At 37.9% G+C, this 20,728-nt stretch overlaps 1 protein-coding gene across 1 annotated transcript in view; it reads left to right on the top strand.

The window, feature by feature from the left end:
* The window catches only part of rbpjl (recombination signal binding protein for immunoglobulin kappa J region-like), a 46,853-nt gene that overhangs the window by 13,478 nt on the left and 12,647 nt on the right, over window positions 1-20,728 (top strand). Inside the window, exons 6-9 of the mRNA XM_087258196.1 lie at window positions 430-604; window positions 4,102-4,239; window positions 7,981-8,093; window positions 14,112-14,252. Coding sequence (XP_087114322.1) covers window positions 430-604; window positions 4,102-4,239; window positions 7,981-8,093; window positions 14,112-14,252 — 567 coding nt within the window. The remainder of the gene's footprint in view (window positions 1-429; window positions 605-4,101; window positions 4,240-7,980; window positions 8,094-14,111; window positions 14,253-20,728) is intronic.

Below are 20,728 nucleotides of genomic sequence, written 5' to 3'. Positions count from 1 at the left end.
TAATCATAATGCTAGGATGCATTATTTGTTTAAAAGATTCAGTAAAGGCTGTAATAATGATTTAAACGTCTTAAAAATAATACTTCTGTTCAGTAAAGACACCCTGAAGATTAATAAAAAAATAGTTGGCAGTACATTAAAGATATGTATAATGTTACCTTAAACACTTTTACATTAAAATGTTACATTTAATTTCAATTACAATATTAAGCAGAGTTTAACAATAAAAGCATCAAATCAGGATACTACAATAACTTCTGACACTGAAAACGGAAGTAATGATGCTGAAAATTTAGTTATATGTCAAATAAATTCAAATACAAAACATTAATTTAAAATTGTAACATTTAGCAAATGCGAAATAAATGCAGCTTTGGTGAAACCTGGTATAGGTCATCTAACTTTTTTTTATTTACTATATATTTTCAGATGTTTGCCTGCGCTAAAACCTTGTACATCTCAGACACAGACAAACGGAAGCACTTCCGCCTGCTGCTACATCTGTTCCACAACGGAGGGCAAGAAATCGGCACGTTCAACAGCAGACTCATTAAAGTCATCTCTAAACCATCGCAGAAGAGACAGTCCATGAAAAACGCCGACCGTGAGTCTGCATTAATGTGCAATTCTGGAGGTCTACATTCCAGTTGACACCAGTGATAAACATTCAGCTCTTTTTTTAAAGGGATATTTCAACCCCAAAAAATGAAATTCTGTCATCATTTACTCTCTACTTGATCCAAAACGTACTTGGAAGAATTTTGGAAACCGGTAGACATTTACTTCTATCATAAGTTTTTCTACTACAGACTTTTTATTTTGATTTGAAAAACAAAAAAAAAATTCTATTGTGTTCACCTAAAAATAAACTCATAGAAAAATAAACTCATTGGCTTAGAACCAATTGAGGGCGAGTAAATGATGAGTTAATTTTCATTTTTGTGACACTCTTTATATGGTTCTTTATAGTACTTTTTATAGTACTTTTTATAGTACTTTTTTAGAACTATCTTAAGCTGCTTTGACACAATCTATATTGTGAAAAGCGCTATTCAAACAAACATGAATTGAAATGAATTGAATTTTCTATATTTTGTGATTCAGGTTTTTTCCTCCAGTTTATTCATGCTTTTGGATTGCATTATAGGACCTTGATCTTTCTTCCAACAACTTTTAACCTTGGAAAGTTCAAAAAGTGACTTTTACTAAAATTGTCAATAGTTTAAAGTGATATATTGTGTTGGTGTTGTATTTTACACTACAAAAACCTTGTAATAAACTGCCAGTACAATTTCTTATTCCTCTATATATTATTTCTTAAACATTATATTATTTCAAACTACTAAAATGTCAATAAAAGTCACTTTGTTAAACTGTAGATTTGAATTTTCAACATCAAAAGTCGACAGAGCAGAGATCAACATCCCATAATGCAATTCACAACCATAAATAAACGAAACACACTTATGATATTTCGATTTTTACAGTGTATGACGAATCAATTTAGTTTTCTACATGTTTTGGAGGGGATTTTTTCTCTACATTTATGTTTTATTTACACCAAATCAAATATGTGACCACAAAAGCAGTCATAAGTTGACATTTTTGGAAAATGGCTTTCATGCATTATCTGAAAGATGAATAAATTCATTTTCCATTGATGTATACTTTATTATGATAAGACCATTTTTGGTTGAGATGCAACTATTTAAATATCTGGAATTATTTTCCTTTAAATAGGGGGCGCAGTGGCGCAGTAGGTAGTGCTGTCGCCTCACAGCAAAAAGGTCGCTGGGTCGCAGGTTCGAGCCTCGGCTGGGTCAGTTGGCGTTTCTGTGTATAGTTTGCATGTTCTCTCTGCATTCGCGTGGGTTTCCCTCGGGTGCTCCAGTTTCCATGCGGTACAGGTGAAGTGGGTAGGCTAAATTGTCCGTAGTGTGTGTGTGTGTGTGTGTGTGTGTGTGTGTGTGTGAATGTTTCCCAGAGATTTGTTGCGGCTGGAAGGGCATCCGCTGTGTAAAAATGTGCTGGATAAGTTGGCGGTTCATTCTGCTGTGGCAACCCTGGATTAATAAAGGGATTAAGCCAACAAGAAAATGAATGAATGAATTTTCCCTAAAATATTCATTCTTTCATTTTCCTTCGGCTTAGTCACCATTCATCTGGGGTCACCATGAACCGCCAACTTATCCAGCATATGTTTTACACAGCGGATGTCCTTCCAGTCACAACCCAGTGCTGGGAAACACCCATACACACTCATTCACACTCATAAACTACAACCAATTTAGTTTATTTAATTCACCTATAGCCAGGATAGGCTCATTCTGAAATTGCAGCCCTATACATTTCTGGAGATCACGACTTATGTTGCCAGGAGTACGTATGGCTGCATTTCATCTATAAACCAACGATACAGGGCAGTATGAGGCTGTTCGTTTTCGCTCTTACCAGCTTTCTGCTTACCTTCATTTGGACGGCTTTCCCAATGTTACCAGTTTGTCCAGTGGCTCGCCACGTATGTCAGTGGACTTGAGACGCAGAGTTGAGTTGACCACGACGACGAAGTTCAAGTCAGCGAAGAACAATTCTAAAAAGCGGGTAAGACAAAACAAAAGGCAAAAAATAAAATAAACAAGTAAATAACAGGGTGAGAATGTTGTAAAATCTGAAAACGTGGTAAAAATCAGACGAAGGGCTTTTCTTTTTCTGGATTGCTTTTAAAAACACTGTTGGTTTAGGGAAGTGGGTGGGCGGGTCAGTCAGTGCTTTTGAAAACACTATTGGTTGGGTTTAGAGGAGGGTGGGTCAGTCGATCAGTCATTCGGTCAGTCGACAGCGGCCTCTGGTGGATTTACAAGAGAACAGCAGGCACAAATGGCACTCGCGAGAGAAATTTGAGATCTCAAAAAGTGTACACAGCAGCCAAATTCACGAAAACAAAAACTACAAAAAAAAAACAACTTCTGGGACGTATTTGGCGCTCTCCAGAAATGTACATAGCAGTTCATTTTTTTAAAATGAGCCAGGGTTGCCTATAGTGCATGTCTTTGGGCTGTGGGGGAAGCAGGAGTACTCAAAGGAAACCCACTCAAAACCCACACATGGAGAACATGTAAACTCCACACAGAAACGTCAACTGATCCAGCCGGGATTCGAAACAGCGACCTTCTTGCTGTGAGGTGACAGTCCAAACCACTAAGCCCAAGTAGGAAATTTACAGCATATATTAATAGAACATGATCTTTACTTAACTTTCCAATGGAACCCAATGTCAGGGCGATATCAACGGCCAACCTAAAATTAACCAAATATCAACATCTGATGATGTTACAGCTTGAGGTTGTGTGGAATTTACCACTATAACGTCTATCAAAATTACAATCGATCATTTTAACCCACACACTCCGCAAAATGCAACGTTCCACACAATTCGATCATATTGTCCCAACACAAATTGATTAAGTTAACATAGTTTTACATACAAGTTTTCCCAATAAAATCTCAAGAATTGTGTTGTTTCAGGTCATTTTACATAGGTAGTTTTAACAAGCAGCACAAATAAGTTTTTGAGTGTACAATGTATTGCCAAGACTGGTTTTGTGGTCCAGGGTCACAAATGACTCTACTCTGACAAAGAGCCATTACATAAACGGGTCAGCCAGTGTAGAAACCATACCCCTGTAAGTTTGTGTTGGTGTGTTTGCATGTCTTTGTATATGATTGGTGTCACCCAGCAGCCATTGCCACAGGAGTCAGACGTTTGACCTTTACCCTTCAGATCCTAAAGCACACACTAAAAGGGCATCTTCTGTTGACATTGACTGCTGGATCCACAGAAAGAAAGAAAGAGGCGCTTGACTTCTGAGAGCTGCAGTCAAGTGACGGTGAATTCCTCACTGTCCCGTGGGAGAGACTGACAATGAGACAAAGTTCTGGAAAAAGCACAGACTTTCAGTAGTAGATCAGTCATTCATGTTTGCCTTCTGCAACACGCATGTATAGATGTCAGAGGGAGTTTAAATTATCGTGGTGTTTGTTTTATTTGCCTATAGCTTTGCTTTTTCTAAAACTTTCTAAAAATGTGTGTTTGTTTCTCAGTGTGTATCTCCTCAGGCTCAAAAGTGTCATTGTTTAACCGATTGCGGTCGCAGACGGTCAGTACACGGTACCTCGCGGTGGAAGACGGGGCTTTTGTTGCCAGCGCAAGACAGTGGACTGCTTTTACTGTTAATTTAGGTCTGGATGCAGTGCTTATTTCATTTTATATACACTTTTATTTCAGTTATTTATACACTCAAATCTTTGACCCTACCAGAAAGATGTCTGGAAACCCATTGTCTCGCAGAGAAATCTGATATATGGTGATATATGAACAATAGCCATTATATTTGAGGATTATAAGATTATAGATACTATATTTGAACACATGTAAATAAATGTAAATCCATTGGTTGAAAATATATATGTAAACGACCATATCTGTTTTGAAATATACACTCACCAGCCACTTTATTAGGTACACCTTTCTAACTGCTTGTTAACGCAAATTCTTAATCAGCCAATCACATGGCAGCAACTCAATGCATTTAGCCATGTAGACATTGTCAAGACGATCTGCTGCAGTTCAAACCGAGCATCAGAATGAGGAAGAAAGATGATTTAAGTAACTTTGAAAGTCATTGGCGCCGGAAGTTCCCAGAGATGGGTTGCGGCTGGAAGGGCATCCGCTGCGTAAAAACTTGCTAGATGAGTTGGCGGTTCATTCCACTGTGGTAACCCCAGATTATTAAAAGCACTAAGCCAACAAGCAAATGAATGAATCAATGAATGGTGCCAGACGGGCTGGTCTGAGTATTTCAGGAATTGAAGATCTACTGGGATTTTCACGCAAAACCATCTTTAGAGTTTACAGAGAATGGTCCAAAAAGGAGAAAATATCCAGTAAGTGGCAGTTCTGTGGGCACAAATGCCTTGTTGATGCCAAAGGTCAGAGGAGAATGGCCAGACTGGTTCAAGTAGATAGAAAAGCAACAGTAACTCAAATAACCATTCATTACAACCAAGGTATGCAGAAGAGCATCTGAATGCACAACAGCAGAAGACCACACCAGGAGCCACTCCTGTCAGCTAAGAACAGGAATCTGAGGCTACAATTTGCACAGGCTCACTAAAATAAAACAATAGAAGATTGGAAAAACGTTGCCTGGCCTGATGAGTCTCGATTTCTGCTGCAACATTTGGATGGTAGGGTCAGAATTTGGCGCCAACACCATGAAAGCATGGATCCATCCTGCCTTATATCAACGGTTTAAGCTGGTGGTGGTAGTGTAATGGTGTGGGGGATATTTTCTTGGCACATTTTGGGCCCATTAGTACCAATTTTGCATTGAGCATTCCTTTATGACCAAAGTGTGCCCATATTATGATGGCTACTTCCAGCAGGATAACACGCCAGTGTGAATCATCTCAGACTGGTTTCTTTAACATGACAATGAGTTCACTGTACTCAAATGGCCTCCACAGTCACCAGAACATACAACTCCAATACAGCACCCTTGGGATGTGTTGGAATGGGAGATTCATATCATGGATGTGTAGCCAACAAATCGACAGCAACTGCTTGATGCTATCATGTCAATATGGACCAAAATCTCCGAATATTTCCAGTATCTTAACTCGCTACTGGTAATGTACCCAGTAAAGTGGTCGGTGAGTGTATGTTTGTATGCATGTATGACATATACTGTATGTATGTATATATATATATATATATATATATATATATATATATATATATATATATATATATATATATATATATATATATATAGTATACAAATTTCAAACATGAACATTTATGTCATATACAGTTGAAGTAATTTATTTTATCTTTGCCATGATGACAGTAAATTATATTTGACTAGATATTTTTCAAGACACTTCAATACAGCTTAAAGTGACATTTAAATGCTTAACTTGGTTAATTAGGTTAACTAGGCAGGTTATGGTAATTAGGCAAGTTATTGTATAACGATGGTTTGTTTTGTAGACTATCGAGAAAAAAATTTACTTAAGGGGGCTAATAATTTTGTCCCAAAAATGTTTTTTTTTTAATAAAGAAATATTATCAGACATACTGTGAAAATTTCCTTGCTCTGTTAAACATTTGGGAATTTTTTAAAAAAGAAAAAAAAATCAAAGGGGAGCTAATAATTTTGACTTCAACTAGTTGCATTTGTTTCTATATATTATATTTCAATATGGGCTTAAACCACTCAATGGTGAAACTTAAACAGTCCAAGTAGAATTATAATAAAACTGTGAATTCTGTTCATTTTATTAGGACTGTTTGGTTTCACCTTGTGAAAGACCTAAGTGGTTTAAGTCAGTGGTTTTTCTCGCAAAGTAAAGTCAACTATTTGGGTCAAGAGTGTACATACAATGTTTACATCTGTGAGACGCATTATGTAGAATAACTATAAGCCAGACTGAATCAGTGGACTTTTTCTTTTGTTTTTGCTATTTTAGCACAAAATGTTGTAAACAATCTGCTGTGGATTATGCAGAATGATTTTGAGAGTAGCTGAAAATTTAACACAAACCCAAGGTCTCTCAAATACAGCAATACATCCACTAACAGACAGAAAATATTACTTTACAAATGATATTGTACATAACTAACCTAAACATTCGCATATTTTTTTGCAATATTTCTGAAAACTGAATAAATACATATTTATTATGCACATTTAAATAAGTAAACAAATAGATTAAACGATGGGCTCAAAACTGGGGAGATTTCTGCAGATTGTTTGTGATTCAGTCTGGGCTTATACTGTAAAAGAATCCTGGTTGCCTTAAATTTTTAAGCTGAATCAAATTAACCTTAGTCCATTTAACTTATATTTTGTTAAAACTGCTTGCAAACCTTACAAAATTAAGTTAGAACATGATTAACTTAGTTAATAATGTACTAAAAACATATGCTGTCATAAATAATTGGGTCCCACTTTATATTAAGTGTCCTTAACTACTACGTACCTGCATCAAAAAATAAATACAATGTACTTACTGTGTTCATAATGTATTTGAGAACACTTGTGGTGTTTTTGAGTTGGGATAGAGGTTGGGTTATGGACAGGTTTGCTGGTCTGGGTAGGTTTAAGGGTGGGTTAAGGTGTAAGGGATGGTCAACAGTGTATTTACAAATGTAATTAGAAGTTAATAACATATGTATTTACATACAGGTATTTAATCAAGCAGAATTTCACAATATATACATGTATTTACACAATAAGTACATTGTAACAAACTATTAATTCATGTGTACATAGTACATAATATTATACATAATAGTTAAGGCCACTTAATATAAAGTGGGACCAATAATTGTTTATTTTTTTAGTGTAGTAATAACTGAATGCAAATTATGCATTTATATGCAGAGAATAAATTTGAAAAGAGCATACACCACATATGTAACATTTTCTAATAGGCTTTATCTATGCTAGGCTTTTCTACACCCCCCTTATCACATAGGAAACATTTTACAGAAGTATCCATTAATCCATAAGCATATGCACAGATCCATTACTGTATATTGTAGTGACAAATTAACCGTTCGCCACAGTAGCTAAATAAACCCAGACAAATCTACAAACGGCTAGCTCAATTGGTCATAATCCATGTAGAACGTCCAGCGTAAATAAGCTCTCACAAATGCCTCGCTGCATTTGAGCGTAAGATCAGTTTTCCAGTACACTCAAGTTGACATTTCTCAAAAAAAAGAGAGATAAAAAATATAAACACTCAATTGTAAATGTCAGCAACATGTGTTGAGCAGCTGGTATAAATGCAGCATAAGTGCATTTAACCCCTGTACAGAACCCAAGGCCCAGTCCTGGTCTGAGTGGGGTCTGTTTTTCTTTCTCGCCCCCTACAGCGCTTTACCATAATACTCAATCTGTTTCTTCGCAGTGGAGGAGACGCAGGCCGCGCACAGTGAATACACAATGTGTGAGAGCTACATCTGCTACGGCTGTGTGGTTCAGCTGGTCTGCACTGACTCCGGAGTGGCACTGCCACCAATGGTATGCAAATATCGAATGTTTTTGTTTCTCATGCTTGTTTTTGCATACTGAGATCTGCATCCCAATTTGCATACTAAATTGTCCTAAATAGTATTCGAAAATAGAATGAGTATTCAATTCAATTCATCTTTATTTCTATAGCACTTTTACTATATAGATTGTGTCAAAGCAGCTTCACATAGAAGAATTTAGTATCAGTTCAGTTTTTAGGGTTTAAGTTTAGTTCAGTTCAGTGTGGTTTAATATTCACTGCTGAGAGTCCAAACACTGAAGAGCAAATCCATCGATGTGCAGCTCTACAAGTCCCGAGCCTTGCAAGCCAGTGGCAACAGCGGCGAGGAAATTCCTTCACTGATTGGTGAAAGTGAAGGATAAAAAACTTTGAGAGAAACCAGGCTCATTTGGGCACAACCATTTCTCAAATGGCCAAATGTCTTGTGCAGAGCTGCAGTCTAAGCACCAGAGGCTGGAGAACGCTGGACGTCAGCGAAGACTCGTCTGTCCCTGGAGTTTCATACATACTCTTCTGTTACACACTTAAAGGTTCAGGACACCCTGGAGAACTTTTTCTTATATATTAACAGATTTGTGTGTGTTGAGCATCAGTTAAGACAATGTTAGCACCTGTCAGCTTTAATTGTGGGGAAAACTGGATAATTTTGAGCTTTTGTCTGCTAATTTCAGCTTCCGGGTTTAAAATGATTTTTGGGGAGGGATCAAAATCAGCGACGTAGCGCAGATATGCAAGTGCAATGATGACGCGTCGGTTTCTCATTATTCAAGGTGGAGTTTCCTTATCCTATGAGAAGAGCCTGCTGCTTAATTATTCATGAGAGCATGACAGCACGCGCTTTCCGAAGGCAAGGCAGACGCAGACCTGCCAGACCAGTGCCATGCTCAAGCTGTGAGACACGGACCCACGGGCACGCAGTAGCCGTTTAGGCTCCTATGTGTTTGTTTCCATGATCCACGGGGTTTGTTGCATGTTTTCCCAGCGATCCTGTCAGGGCCGATCATACAGCAAAGCTGTGTGTGTGATGCAAGCATTTTTGTCAGGAGAGCAGTACGAGAATTGGAGAATGGCGGATTTTGTCTTGTATCAGGAGTTCATTCACATTCAGACACATAGCCGTGCTGCTGTGTTCGCCTAAATCCTCCAGATTACCAGCAGGACTAATGGTTAAAATAGACAGGTCAGGAGACCTGCTGCACTGAGTCTGCATTTAGATCTATGATTTAGACCCGGGGATTGAGGGTATATGAAATTACGAATAACAAATGTAGCAGGGCATTAAATTACTGTTCATTTCTTTGCATTTTAACTTTGTAAACTATAAACTCATGCGTCTCCTCACGGTTTGTCTCAATTTGTGAGTTAACTGACATCAACAGTTGTTTGCTTCCCTTCTCTCCTGCTGGCCACGCCCACTCCTGCCCTATGCTCGCGCCCATTAATCATGCATCTTTTGAAAAAATTCTGAAGTAGACTTTAACCGAAAGTGGGGGGTGTCATGGCCCTTTAAAGTATAAGAATATTAAAATTTTGAATAGGTATGCAGCAACAGTGTTTAAAATGTGTGATTTCTGTGACATCAGCAAAAACACTCAGAGCCGAGCAATCACTTCAAACACCCTAGCAACCACTCTCAAAACCAATGCAACCAAAGTGCAACTTAGAAACAGCTAAGTAGCCATATAGAACGACACTAGCAACAGAAATGCAAACTAACAACCACTTAAAACACCTTAGCAACAGCCTAGCAACTGGGTTGTCATGGTACTGAAATTCATTCGATACTGAAATTTTAAAAACATCCATTTCCTGCAAACATTTGAGCGCTGTTGAGCACGTTCTTTAACAGTGCTGATTTGCTATTGTGTTCACATGCTCAACAGAAATGACTGTGATTGGTCATGGCCTGTGAAGGTCATAAGTTCACCGAACTCACTGATGTTTTCTGTGTGTAACCACAGATATAAGGACATTGGAGCATTTTAAAGACGCTATTCATCAGTGGATCGCTTGTATGTCAGCTTATAGACAAACCAGCTTACCGACGTGACTTTAAAACGCTCAAGTGTCCCTGTATCTGTAGTTGCACTCAAAAACAGTGCTGAGTTCGCTGAACTGATGTTTAAGAACATGCTCAACAGAGCCCAAATGTTAGCGGGAAATGGACGTTTTTAAAATTTCAGTATCAATTGGTACCGAATTCCAGGATCGAGACAACCCTACTAGCAATTACTCACAACACTGTAACAACCAACCAAAGGAACCACCTATAACTACTCTGAACACACTACCAACCAAAATACACCCTAACAGTCTAGAAACCAGTTACAACCCTCCAGTAACCGTAGTACAACCTAGCAACCACATTTTGAGTTTACGCTCTTCATTTGTGGGTTAAATTCACTTCACACTAGATGCAGATTCGCGTCGTGGGCGGGGCTTCTGTCTCTAGCTTTTTTGCTCAATGGCTAACATGGATTTTATTGAGAGAATAGCTGTGCTTATGTCCTTTAGGAAGGCTGAAAAACAGCGTATATTAGATCGGCACCGTGTCCGAGTCCTCTAGACCCATTCAGAGGTGCACACAGCTCTGTGAGTTCATCAACTCCTCCAGAAACTGTGCCTGGACGATAGAGGCTTTCAGCGGTGCTTCAGACTGATTCAAGCTTGATGATGAGCTGTTGTCCAGTGTTGGCAAGAGGATTTCCTCTCACGACACCAACAACAGGCACTACATTATAATCACGCCCCTACAAAAGCAAGCTCCTGATTGGTTAACGCAGCACAAATGTCCACTAAGGTTTAGATTTTCCAACTCGAGTGATTCACGCGAAACGTGCGATACACGTGTTAAGCGCATCAAATTCATTCACAAAATGTCTGTTCGCAGCTACTTAACATGTAAATCACTCACGCTTGACGCTTCCCCTGTGTCTGGTGTGAACGCAGCATTACAACACCTCTGAAAAAAATAGCAACAGTCTAGAAAGCACAAGTACAACAACATTCTGTTATCATTTACTCAGCTTTTATTTGTTCTAAACTGTAATGAAATGAAGATATTTTGAAGAAAGCTGGAAACCCGTAACCATTGACTTCCACAGTATTTGTTTTTCCTACTATGTAAGTCAGTGGTTACAGGTTTCCAGCATTCTTTAAAATATCTTCATTTGTGTTCAACAGAAGAAAGAAACTCATAAAGATTGGGAAACTTGAGAGTTAGTAAATAGTGAGAATTTTTTGGGGTGAATTTTTTGGGGTGAACTATGCCTTTAAGCTGGAGTATGCACATACTGTGATGTTTTTAAATGGGTTGCTTTATGTGCCAATGTTTAGTTATTTCATGCAGAAACGTGTAAAACAAATGAGTGTTTATATTTCAGCTATTTTTTTCTTCCATGCCTCTAAAGTCGATTCCATACAAATTTCCATCCCTGTGGTGTTTTTTGGAAGCCGGTCTGCTACCAGCCTGCGTCACAATTTGCTGATAAAGCACGTGATCAAAATGCCAAGGACGACGTATAATACCACATTTAGCAGACAAGCAAACAGAACAAACCGTCAGTGTGTTGTTTTAGTTGTTGAAAGTGCTGACTGCTTTATTTTGGTTTGCAAGCATGGATTTGAAGCCGTCATGCAGCAGGACGTTTGCTCGTGTGCTGGAGGAGAATGAACAGTCAGGCATATTGTGCTGCACAGGTGCTGCAAGGGGGGGCGGCCGCATGAGGCCAGGTGCAGTGGGGCATGAGACAAGGATGATCGCTCTATTTTTAAGTCTGCTTATCACTGCAGAACAAGAGTTTCTTACTTAGAGTTTTGTATTATTTCTAGTCCAAATATCTAACAATTCTTAAATCAAGAAGCGTTTTAATTATAAGGAAAAATATTGTCTTGTTTTCACAAATAATATGTCAAAATTAAGTGAGTTTTTCCTTTAAACAAGTAACAATGAAGTAAGCATATTAGTCTTGTTTTCGCTTTGTTTTTTATGGAATAAAGGGGTGCTTTAAGAAATTGTATTATTAAGAATACAAACAACAACAAATATTTAATATGATGCTGCTACTTAACAAACATTTCTTAGTATGTACACTACCTGACATAATAACAACTCCTAGTTGATCATTGGAAAAGTGACAGAAGGTCATTTTTCAGATGAATCTTCTGTTGAACTGCATCCCAATCATAACAAATACTGCAGAAGACCTATTGGGACCCGTGTGCACCCAAGATTCTCACAGAAATCAGTCAAGTTTTTTAGTACGTTCAGTATGGGGGCTTGCAAGAGATCTGCAGTGTGGATGCCAACATTAACAGCCTGAGGTATCTGCGCTGCCCATTACAATACAAACCACAGGAGAGGTCAAATTCTTCAGCAGGATAGCGCTCCTTCTCATACTTCAGCCTCCACATCAAAGTTCCTGAAAGCAAAGTACGTCAAGATGCTTCAGGACTGGACAGCCCAGTCACCAGAAATGAACATTATTAAGCATGTCTGGAGTAAGATGAAGGAGGAGGCATTAAAGATGAATCTAAAGAATCTTGATGAACTCTGGGAGACTTTATTAATAAGTTTTTAGAGTCATTGCAGAGATGTATGGATGCAGTCCTCCAAGCTCCATGGAGTCATACACTATATTCATTCTGTTTCCACTGCAGCATGACTTATACTGTACATTATTTTTGTTAAGTGACACGCACTTTTGTCTAAGCAAAGCCAGACTTTACTGTTCTTAAATAATGAGAAATCAAGACATGATCATGTTTTATATTGGTGAAATAAGCATAATCTTGCCTTTCAAATAAGCCACTTCTGATACCAAATGATCAACTAAAAGTCAATACATTATTTGTTGTTCCTAAAACTTGGAAAGGCAACAAGATTTTGTCAGGTAGTGTATATAAGCCAGGGGTGTGGCGCAGTAGGTAGTGCTGTCGCCTCACAGCAAGAAGGTCGCTGGGTTGCTGGTTCGAACCTCGGCTCAATTGGCATTTCTGTGTGAAGTTTGCATGTTCTTCCTTTGCGTGGGTTTCCTCCGGGTGCTCTGGTTTCCCCCACAGTCCAAAGACATGCGGTACAGGTGAATTGGGTAGGCTAAATTGTCCGTAGTGTATGTGTGTGTGGATGCTTCCCAGATATGGGTTGTGGCTGGAAGGGCATCCGCTGCGTAAAAACTTGCTGGATAAGTTTGTGGTTCATTCCGCTGTGGCGACCCCGTATTAATAAAGGGCCTTAGCTGACAAGAAAATGAATGTTTGTAAGCCATAATTTATTTTTTATTTCTATGGAGAAATTTTATAATTTAAAAAATCTAAATAAACTCTTTTTTTGAAATTTATGTGCCCTGCATTGTAAACAAAAAACAAAACAAAAAAACTTATGAAGACATAAGCTTTTTATGTTAACTTATTTTAAAAAGCCAATCAGGTCCCAGCTTTATTTTAAAGTTATACAAATTTTAAGAAGGTGTTTTAAGTTTGTATGTTTGATGTAAGTTGAAATAACTGAAACATTACTGAAATTTATTTAATTAAAAAAGTGTAAGGCAGGAACACATTTTTGTGCTAACCAAAATAACAGGATTTTATTGTTTGATGATGAGCCTGGAATTAACCGTCCAATCAAATGAGACCCAACAATAGCAAAACCCAACCATAACATCCAATCAATTCACAACCTGCAAAATAAAGGATATCATTAAAAAACACATTACCAAGAAGAAAGTTGCCAATGTTTCCTGATTCTAATACAAACCTACAGCATTCAGTGTGAAAATGGCCAAAATTCAACAACATTTTTTTTTAAAACACATTACATTCCCTAGTGTAAATTCCATTGCCTACCTGTGAGTCAGCTTAATGCATGTTAATACCTGATGTAAACAGGGCCTGTGTCATATTAGGAAAGAAAATATATTGCAACTTTAAATTCATGTTTTCTCTAATAAGGATGTTAAAGTGTCAAAACAATTTTCAGCAATAATTTCTCACTTCTTTTCTTGTAGGTAATTCGTAAAGTGAACAAGCAGCAGGCATGTCTAGACGTGGATGAACCTGTTTCTCAGCTTCATAAATGTGCTTTCCAGTTCCGAGGCAGCGACCACATGTACCTGTGCCTGTCTAATGAAAAAATCATACAGTTCCAGGTGACTTTTAGATATCAACTTTGACTTTATATGGCTCTAGTTTGGGTAACATGGTGGCTCAGTGGTTAGCAATGTTGCCTCACAGTAAGAAGGTCGCTGGTTCGAGTACCGGCTGGGCAGATTGGAATTTTTATGTTGAGTTTGCATGTTCTCATGTTGGCATGGGCCATAGTGTATGTGTGTGAATGGTATGTGTATGGATGTTTCCCAGTACTGGATTGGTTCCAGAGGTGGGACCAAGTCATTGTTTGGCAAGTCACAAGTAAGTCTCAATTCATTGCCCTCAAGTCCCGAGTCAAGTCCCGAGTCAAGACAGGCAAGTCCCGAGTCAAGTCCCGAGTCAAAGGCAACAAGTCTCAAGTCAAGTCCAAAGTCCTGCAGTTTGATTTTCGAGTCTTTTCGAGTCTTTTTAACAGAAAAATAAAATATATACAGATTAGGTATGGTTGTAAGATCTGTATTAATTAAACAAACCTTTTTTTATTAAAGAACATTGCTCAGATATATAAAAATACAAATGCAATTTTCTGAAAAAGTACTGAACAGTGCTGCGTCTCGTCTCCACAGCATAATGCACAAGAACGAGTTCCACCAAAAAAAGACTCCATTTTGCCTCATCACACAGAAATTGCAGGTCTACTGCTGTCTAATTCATTAAGTTTAGTTGTGCCCGTATGTTATGTCTTCGGTGATCAACTTGTGATTAACCAAAATTACATAACCTCAATGAGGCAGCAGTAGACCAACTCCTGTATATGCCGCAAAGTTAAATTGAGTGAAATTGGAATTTTGTCAATTGAATCTCGTGTGTGCTAAAAAGATATTGCTGCAAATCTGTCTTGCAGCAATGTAAAATGGTAGCACATATTGTTAATGAAGTAGGCTACTTCATACAAACAATAATGCTGTTTTCTTCACATAACGTTGAAGAGCTTTGCTCTCTACCTTGTGTGATGCTCGTGCACGGATTTCCTCTGTTTGTGGACAAAACTGATTGCGAGTTCTCAAATTTTCTCTCGCTCTCAAATATGCACTGATCACACACAAATTTTCTTGAGCGCTCTCAGAGATTATATGCAAACTCACAATTTGTGTCGTGTTCCCTCTTCCTTTCATGCTTTTTGATATGATTCATATTGCTGCACTGTTTAATAACAATAACCAAAATACTAAAATAGACTTACATATTAAATGTTTAATCTAATAAACCATAACATTTTTGGTTGTTTTATATGATGAGATATTTTCAGTATCAAACACTTAAAGACAGAGAATAGACCAGTGGTGCCCCCCTGAAAATTTGCTTAAGGGGGGCCAGAAGAGGCCAGCTACGTCAGTGGCACCAATCAATCCACAATAATTTTTTAGTGGCTGCTATTTATTTATTGAAATATTGCATTGTATTGCATTTATGTAAGTAGATTTAAATAAATAATGTCAACAGCAAAATCATATCGGGTTGGCCACAGGGGTGGCTAGAGTTTACACAGGGGTAACACCCCTTGTAAAGGGGTTTACACCACTATAAGGCACCCCTGGAATAGATGTTGGATGTAAAGAATACATTTTATTTTAAAAGCATTTAAACAAAAACTAATGCAAGCAGAAATGTAACTGTGATAAAAATAAGGAAACACTTGAAAAGGTATTATAGTCTACTGTAATCTCACTATCAATCTCATTTTATCATGGCAGCTAAAATAAAGTAAACTAGTGTCTGCTGGCTTCCACTTTGCTGATGAGATTGTGGAGGACATTTTCCATGTCATCCTCTTCATTTTGAGGAAAGCTGTTCCACAGGGCCCCTGAACACGTATATTGGCATGTACTGTGTTTTGAACAGTAGCCTACTACAGTAAAGAACTTCAATTGATCAGTTGTGGAAATACTATAGTTGCTATGGTAACACAAGTGTAATATAAACAAATTACCCAGTGCTGTATTATTTTACAATATAGGGTATTTTATACTACAAATCCCTACACTTTACTGTAGTAAAACTACACTTTGTATTATTTTATCTGTTCACTATTGGTAATACTACTGTATTATGAAGCATTCATTAACAAGTCGTAAATAGTACTAGCCTAAAACATAAGTAAAATACAAGTATACAACAAGTATAATACTCAAAAACACTAGAATTTATTAAAGAATTTACCTTAACCTTTTAGTTTTTTGTGTATTGTTAATAAATAGTAAAGCAAGAAAGAAACCATATCAACATTCTTGGAATAACCCTTCGCTAAGCCTCGCCCTCCTTAGTTACTGTTGCTACTACGCCTGTCAAGCTTTCATGCCTGGCACATCTATTACAGTGTGTATGCGCTGGTGTCAGACATTCCCAAGGATTTAATTAGTCATTTTTGGCAAACAGGTGAGATATCTGAGAAAGCCAGACAAAAGAGGACTGCAGTATACATTACAGGGGTATATTCACAACATAATAGCAACTGATTAGAGAATAATTTTATCAAAATTGAAGCAAGGTTAGCCTAGCCACCTCATACGCTGAACATTCAACAGCATAGTTCATGCACAGCAGGAGAGGTGAAAGTATAAAATAATCTAATAACCTAAGAAACTGATGGATTTGTGCCGAATATTAGCATCATTGACCCATAACAGTGTACAGTACCTATTACTGTCAGCATGTTTGTGTGCTCTTTATCCAGTTTTTATTCAAATTTGCAGTTAAGTGGAAGAAAAAAAATTGAAATGCAAATCAAAGTATAAATAACAGAAGTGAACAAATAGATTTTTCCTACCAGCAAATATTAGTGTATGTATTTATATGCGTTACAATAGCGAGGGTTTAAACTAAGCAGTGCTCACAGGGTTCAACGCTAAGAATTTTTTCTACTGGCCCGATCGGGCCAGTGGTTCTGATTTTTACTTGCCCTGCCCAAATTTTCACTGGCCCCACCAAAAAAAAAAAAAAAGAAGTTAATCGCTATTTGAATGTGCGTGTGTGTGTGTGTATACACACACACACACACACACAGTTGATTTCAGAATTATTAGTTCCCCTAAATTATTAGCACCCCTGTTTATTTTTTTCCCCAATTTCTATTTAACAGAGAACAGATTTTTTCAGCACATTTCTAAACATAATAGTTTTAATAACTCATCTCTAATAACTGATTTATTTTATCTTTGTCATGATGACTGTAAATAATATTTTACTAGATATTCTTCAAGACACTTCTATACAGCTTAAAGTGACATTTAAAGGCTTAACTAGGGTAATTAGGTTAACTAGGCAGGTTAGGGTAATTAGGCTAGTTATTGTATAATGATGGTTTGTTCTGTAGACAGTCTGAAAAACAATTAGCTTAAGAGGCTAATAAATTTTACCTTAAAATGGTTTAAAAAATGTTTTTATTCTAGCCAAAATAAAACAAATAAGATTTTGTTCAGAGGAAAAAATATTATCAGACAAAATATCAACATTTCTTTGCTTTGTTAAACATCATTTAGGAAATATTTTAAAAACAAAAAACAAAAAACAAAAGGGGGCTAATAAATCTGTATATATATTTACGGTAATTTTTAAAATGTTTAAGGAAAACTATTCAGTTCATCAAGGCTATATTTATAAATGTAAAAAAGGTGTAATTGTTAAATATTTATTAAAATTTTAAATAACTGCTTTGTTATTGTATTTAGTTTCAAATAAAATAGTTACTCCAGACATTATTGATTTTATAACTTTTACCATTAATAAATATAATAATAATTAATATTAGTGATTTCTGAAGGATCATGTGACTGGAGTACTGAAGCTGAAATCTCATCTTTAAAATCACTGGAATAAATGAATAAATTAAATGATAAACTACTTTTGAACAGTTATTTTATAGTGCAACATTTCACAATTTGTATTTATGATGAAATAATTGCAGCCTTGGTGAGCAGAAGAAGCTTATTTTAACATATTTAATCACACTGACCCCAAACGTTTGTGTATTGTGTATAGAATATTTTATAAGTGAAAATGTGCACTTTAATTTAACAACCCACAGACATCGTCACCGAAAACAAATCGAGGTCAGACTTTCTCATATATACAGAGCCTCATTTCAATTGTCAGGTTTTGTAGAAATCGATCAATTGAATTAATCAATGTATTAAAGAAACGTTGACTATAATTCTGTATTTTAGGCTTAAATTATAGAGAGACATAGCAGATGAACCGAGACTGCATCAGATCAATGTAAATCTTTCTTTCGAGCTGTCAGTGCGGAAATGAACAAAACAAAAGGCCTAATACAACATTTTATACGATTAAAATATGGAAAAATTAACAGATAGTAATTTCGGTCAATTTTCCTGACGGATAAACCGAGATCAGGCTGGATAAACAGCTCTCGGTAATATTTCAGCATGCTTTCACTTTCGCATTTACGTTACCAGTAAGAATGACATCTGGCCCAGCTCATCATTCTCTCTTCATATAGCCGTATATATGGCTATTACACGATCATAGTACACTGTGATATAGCCTGGGTCGTTAGTTCGTTGCATTGTTTTGTTTTCTCGCTACAATCGATACGCTCAATAGGACAGAGACCGCGTCTCATTCAGGCGATCTTGGACTGATTGATTTGGCGCGGATGCGAGCGCAACTGCTGGATATATGCTAAAAAAAACGCGCTAACGGGTGAAACGAGACAGATTCCGAAACAAACGTCTATGTGTGAAAGCACCGTAAGATTGTATTTGCACACAATTGACAGACAGTCGCAGCACGCAGCTCTGGCTCGATCTGGCAGGCAAAAAGGCAGCAGCTGGCCCGATCGAGCCAGTAACATTTTGTACACTGGCCCGACTGTCTCGCACGCTGGCCCCGGGCCATCGGGCAGTCCTTATTGTCGAGCCCTGGCTCATAATATCGAGTGGGAAAAAAAAGAAAAAGACCGCTGGGAAGCATAACCTGCTTTGTTTTTTTTTTGTTTGTTTTTTTTTATAAGAAACACAGTTTAGATCTGTTTAGGGGAGTGTGAGTTATTGCCACCTATCACTGAATGTGAATATCGAAAACAAAACCAACTTAGCTGTTAACTCCTTTACCGCCCCTCACACAGCTTGATCCACGCTGGCATTTCTCCTCTTGGGCTTTGGTTTTGAAAAGGGAAAAAATCCCACCACCCAGTCCAAACTTTTAGGATAGCAGGTGTCAGATTTTCACAATCCAATTGCGCAACGATTTGGCTTGTTTCCCTCGCTCGAAAGCTTGACAGAGCCTCTGCCCGTAGCTACGATTGGTAAGCCGCGATTGGTGGGTGGCGGTTTTTGGGCGTGGCTTAGCGAAGGGTCAGTTTAACAGGATCCCGTGAGAGCAAAATCACTAAAGGTATGAGACGCCATCGTAAACAAAAGTCAAGCGAACGCAAAGAGACTGAATGCACGAGAGAGAGAGAGAGAGAGAGAGGTGTATGTTGTATGTGTGTGAGAGAGAGAGAGAGAGAGAGAGAGAGAGAGAGAGAGCGAGTATTGGCACGCGAGTATTGGCTCGATCTCAAGTTCAAATTCAAATTCTCTCTGCGTTCGCTTGACTTTTGTCCACTCCCGCGCCTCATAGTAGTCACGTTGGATACTGTCGAATCAAAACAATCTACCGTGCTTTGATTGGACGTCATGCCGAAAGCGCGCATGCTCACACACACGCGCGCGCGCGCATGCTGTCACACACACGCACACATAAACGGAGAGAGAGAGAGAGCGGTCCATGTCAACATACTTTTTTATCGTTGGGCTTTTCATGGGAAGCAGCAAGTCTTTACAAGTCAATAGGGGCAAGTCCTAGTCAAAGTCCGAGTCATTTATGTTCAAGTCCAAGTCGAGTTGCAAGTCTTTTTATATTTTGTCAAGTCGAGTCTAAAGTCATCAAATTCATGACTCGAGTCTGACTCGAGTCCAAGTCACATGACTCGAGTCCACACCTCTGATTGGTTCCGCTGTGGCGAACCCCTGATGAATAAAGGACTAAGCCGAAGGAAAATGAATGGTTCTGGTTTCCCTCACAGTCCAAAGACGTGCTGTTTAGGTGAACTGGGTAAACTAAATTGGCCGTAGTGTATGAGTGTGTGTGGAGGTGAGTGTATGTGGGTGTTTCCCATCACTGAGGGTTCACGAGTGAGGTCCTGTCCACACGGACAGAGGTATTTTCAAAACTGTACTTTTTTCTATGCCGTTTCTCTGTTTGTCCACACAAAAACGCAGTGTCAGGTGTCTGAAACCGATACTTTATGAAAACTCCGGCTAGGAGTTTTCTCCTTTGTGATTGGCCAACACGCTTGGGTTCGGACCAAACATGGACGTTTTTGCATCAAAATTACGCACATTTGCAATAAGTGTGGGCTTTATTTATAAACTCATTTTGAGAGGATCACGTACTTATGATCAACACAGCTGGCTCCTCATTAGCTCCGTAATCTACACTATTAGATGATTACTGAAGCATTATAAATCAC

This window comes from Danio rerio, chromosome 6, assembly GCF_052040795.2.
Source record: "Danio rerio strain M-AB ecotype USA chromosome 6, GRCz13ab, whole genome shotgun sequence".
Lineage (NCBI taxonomy): Eukaryota > Metazoa > Chordata > Actinopteri > Cypriniformes > Danionidae > Danio > Danio rerio.
This window is presented reverse-complemented; position numbering and strand designations above follow the sequence as displayed.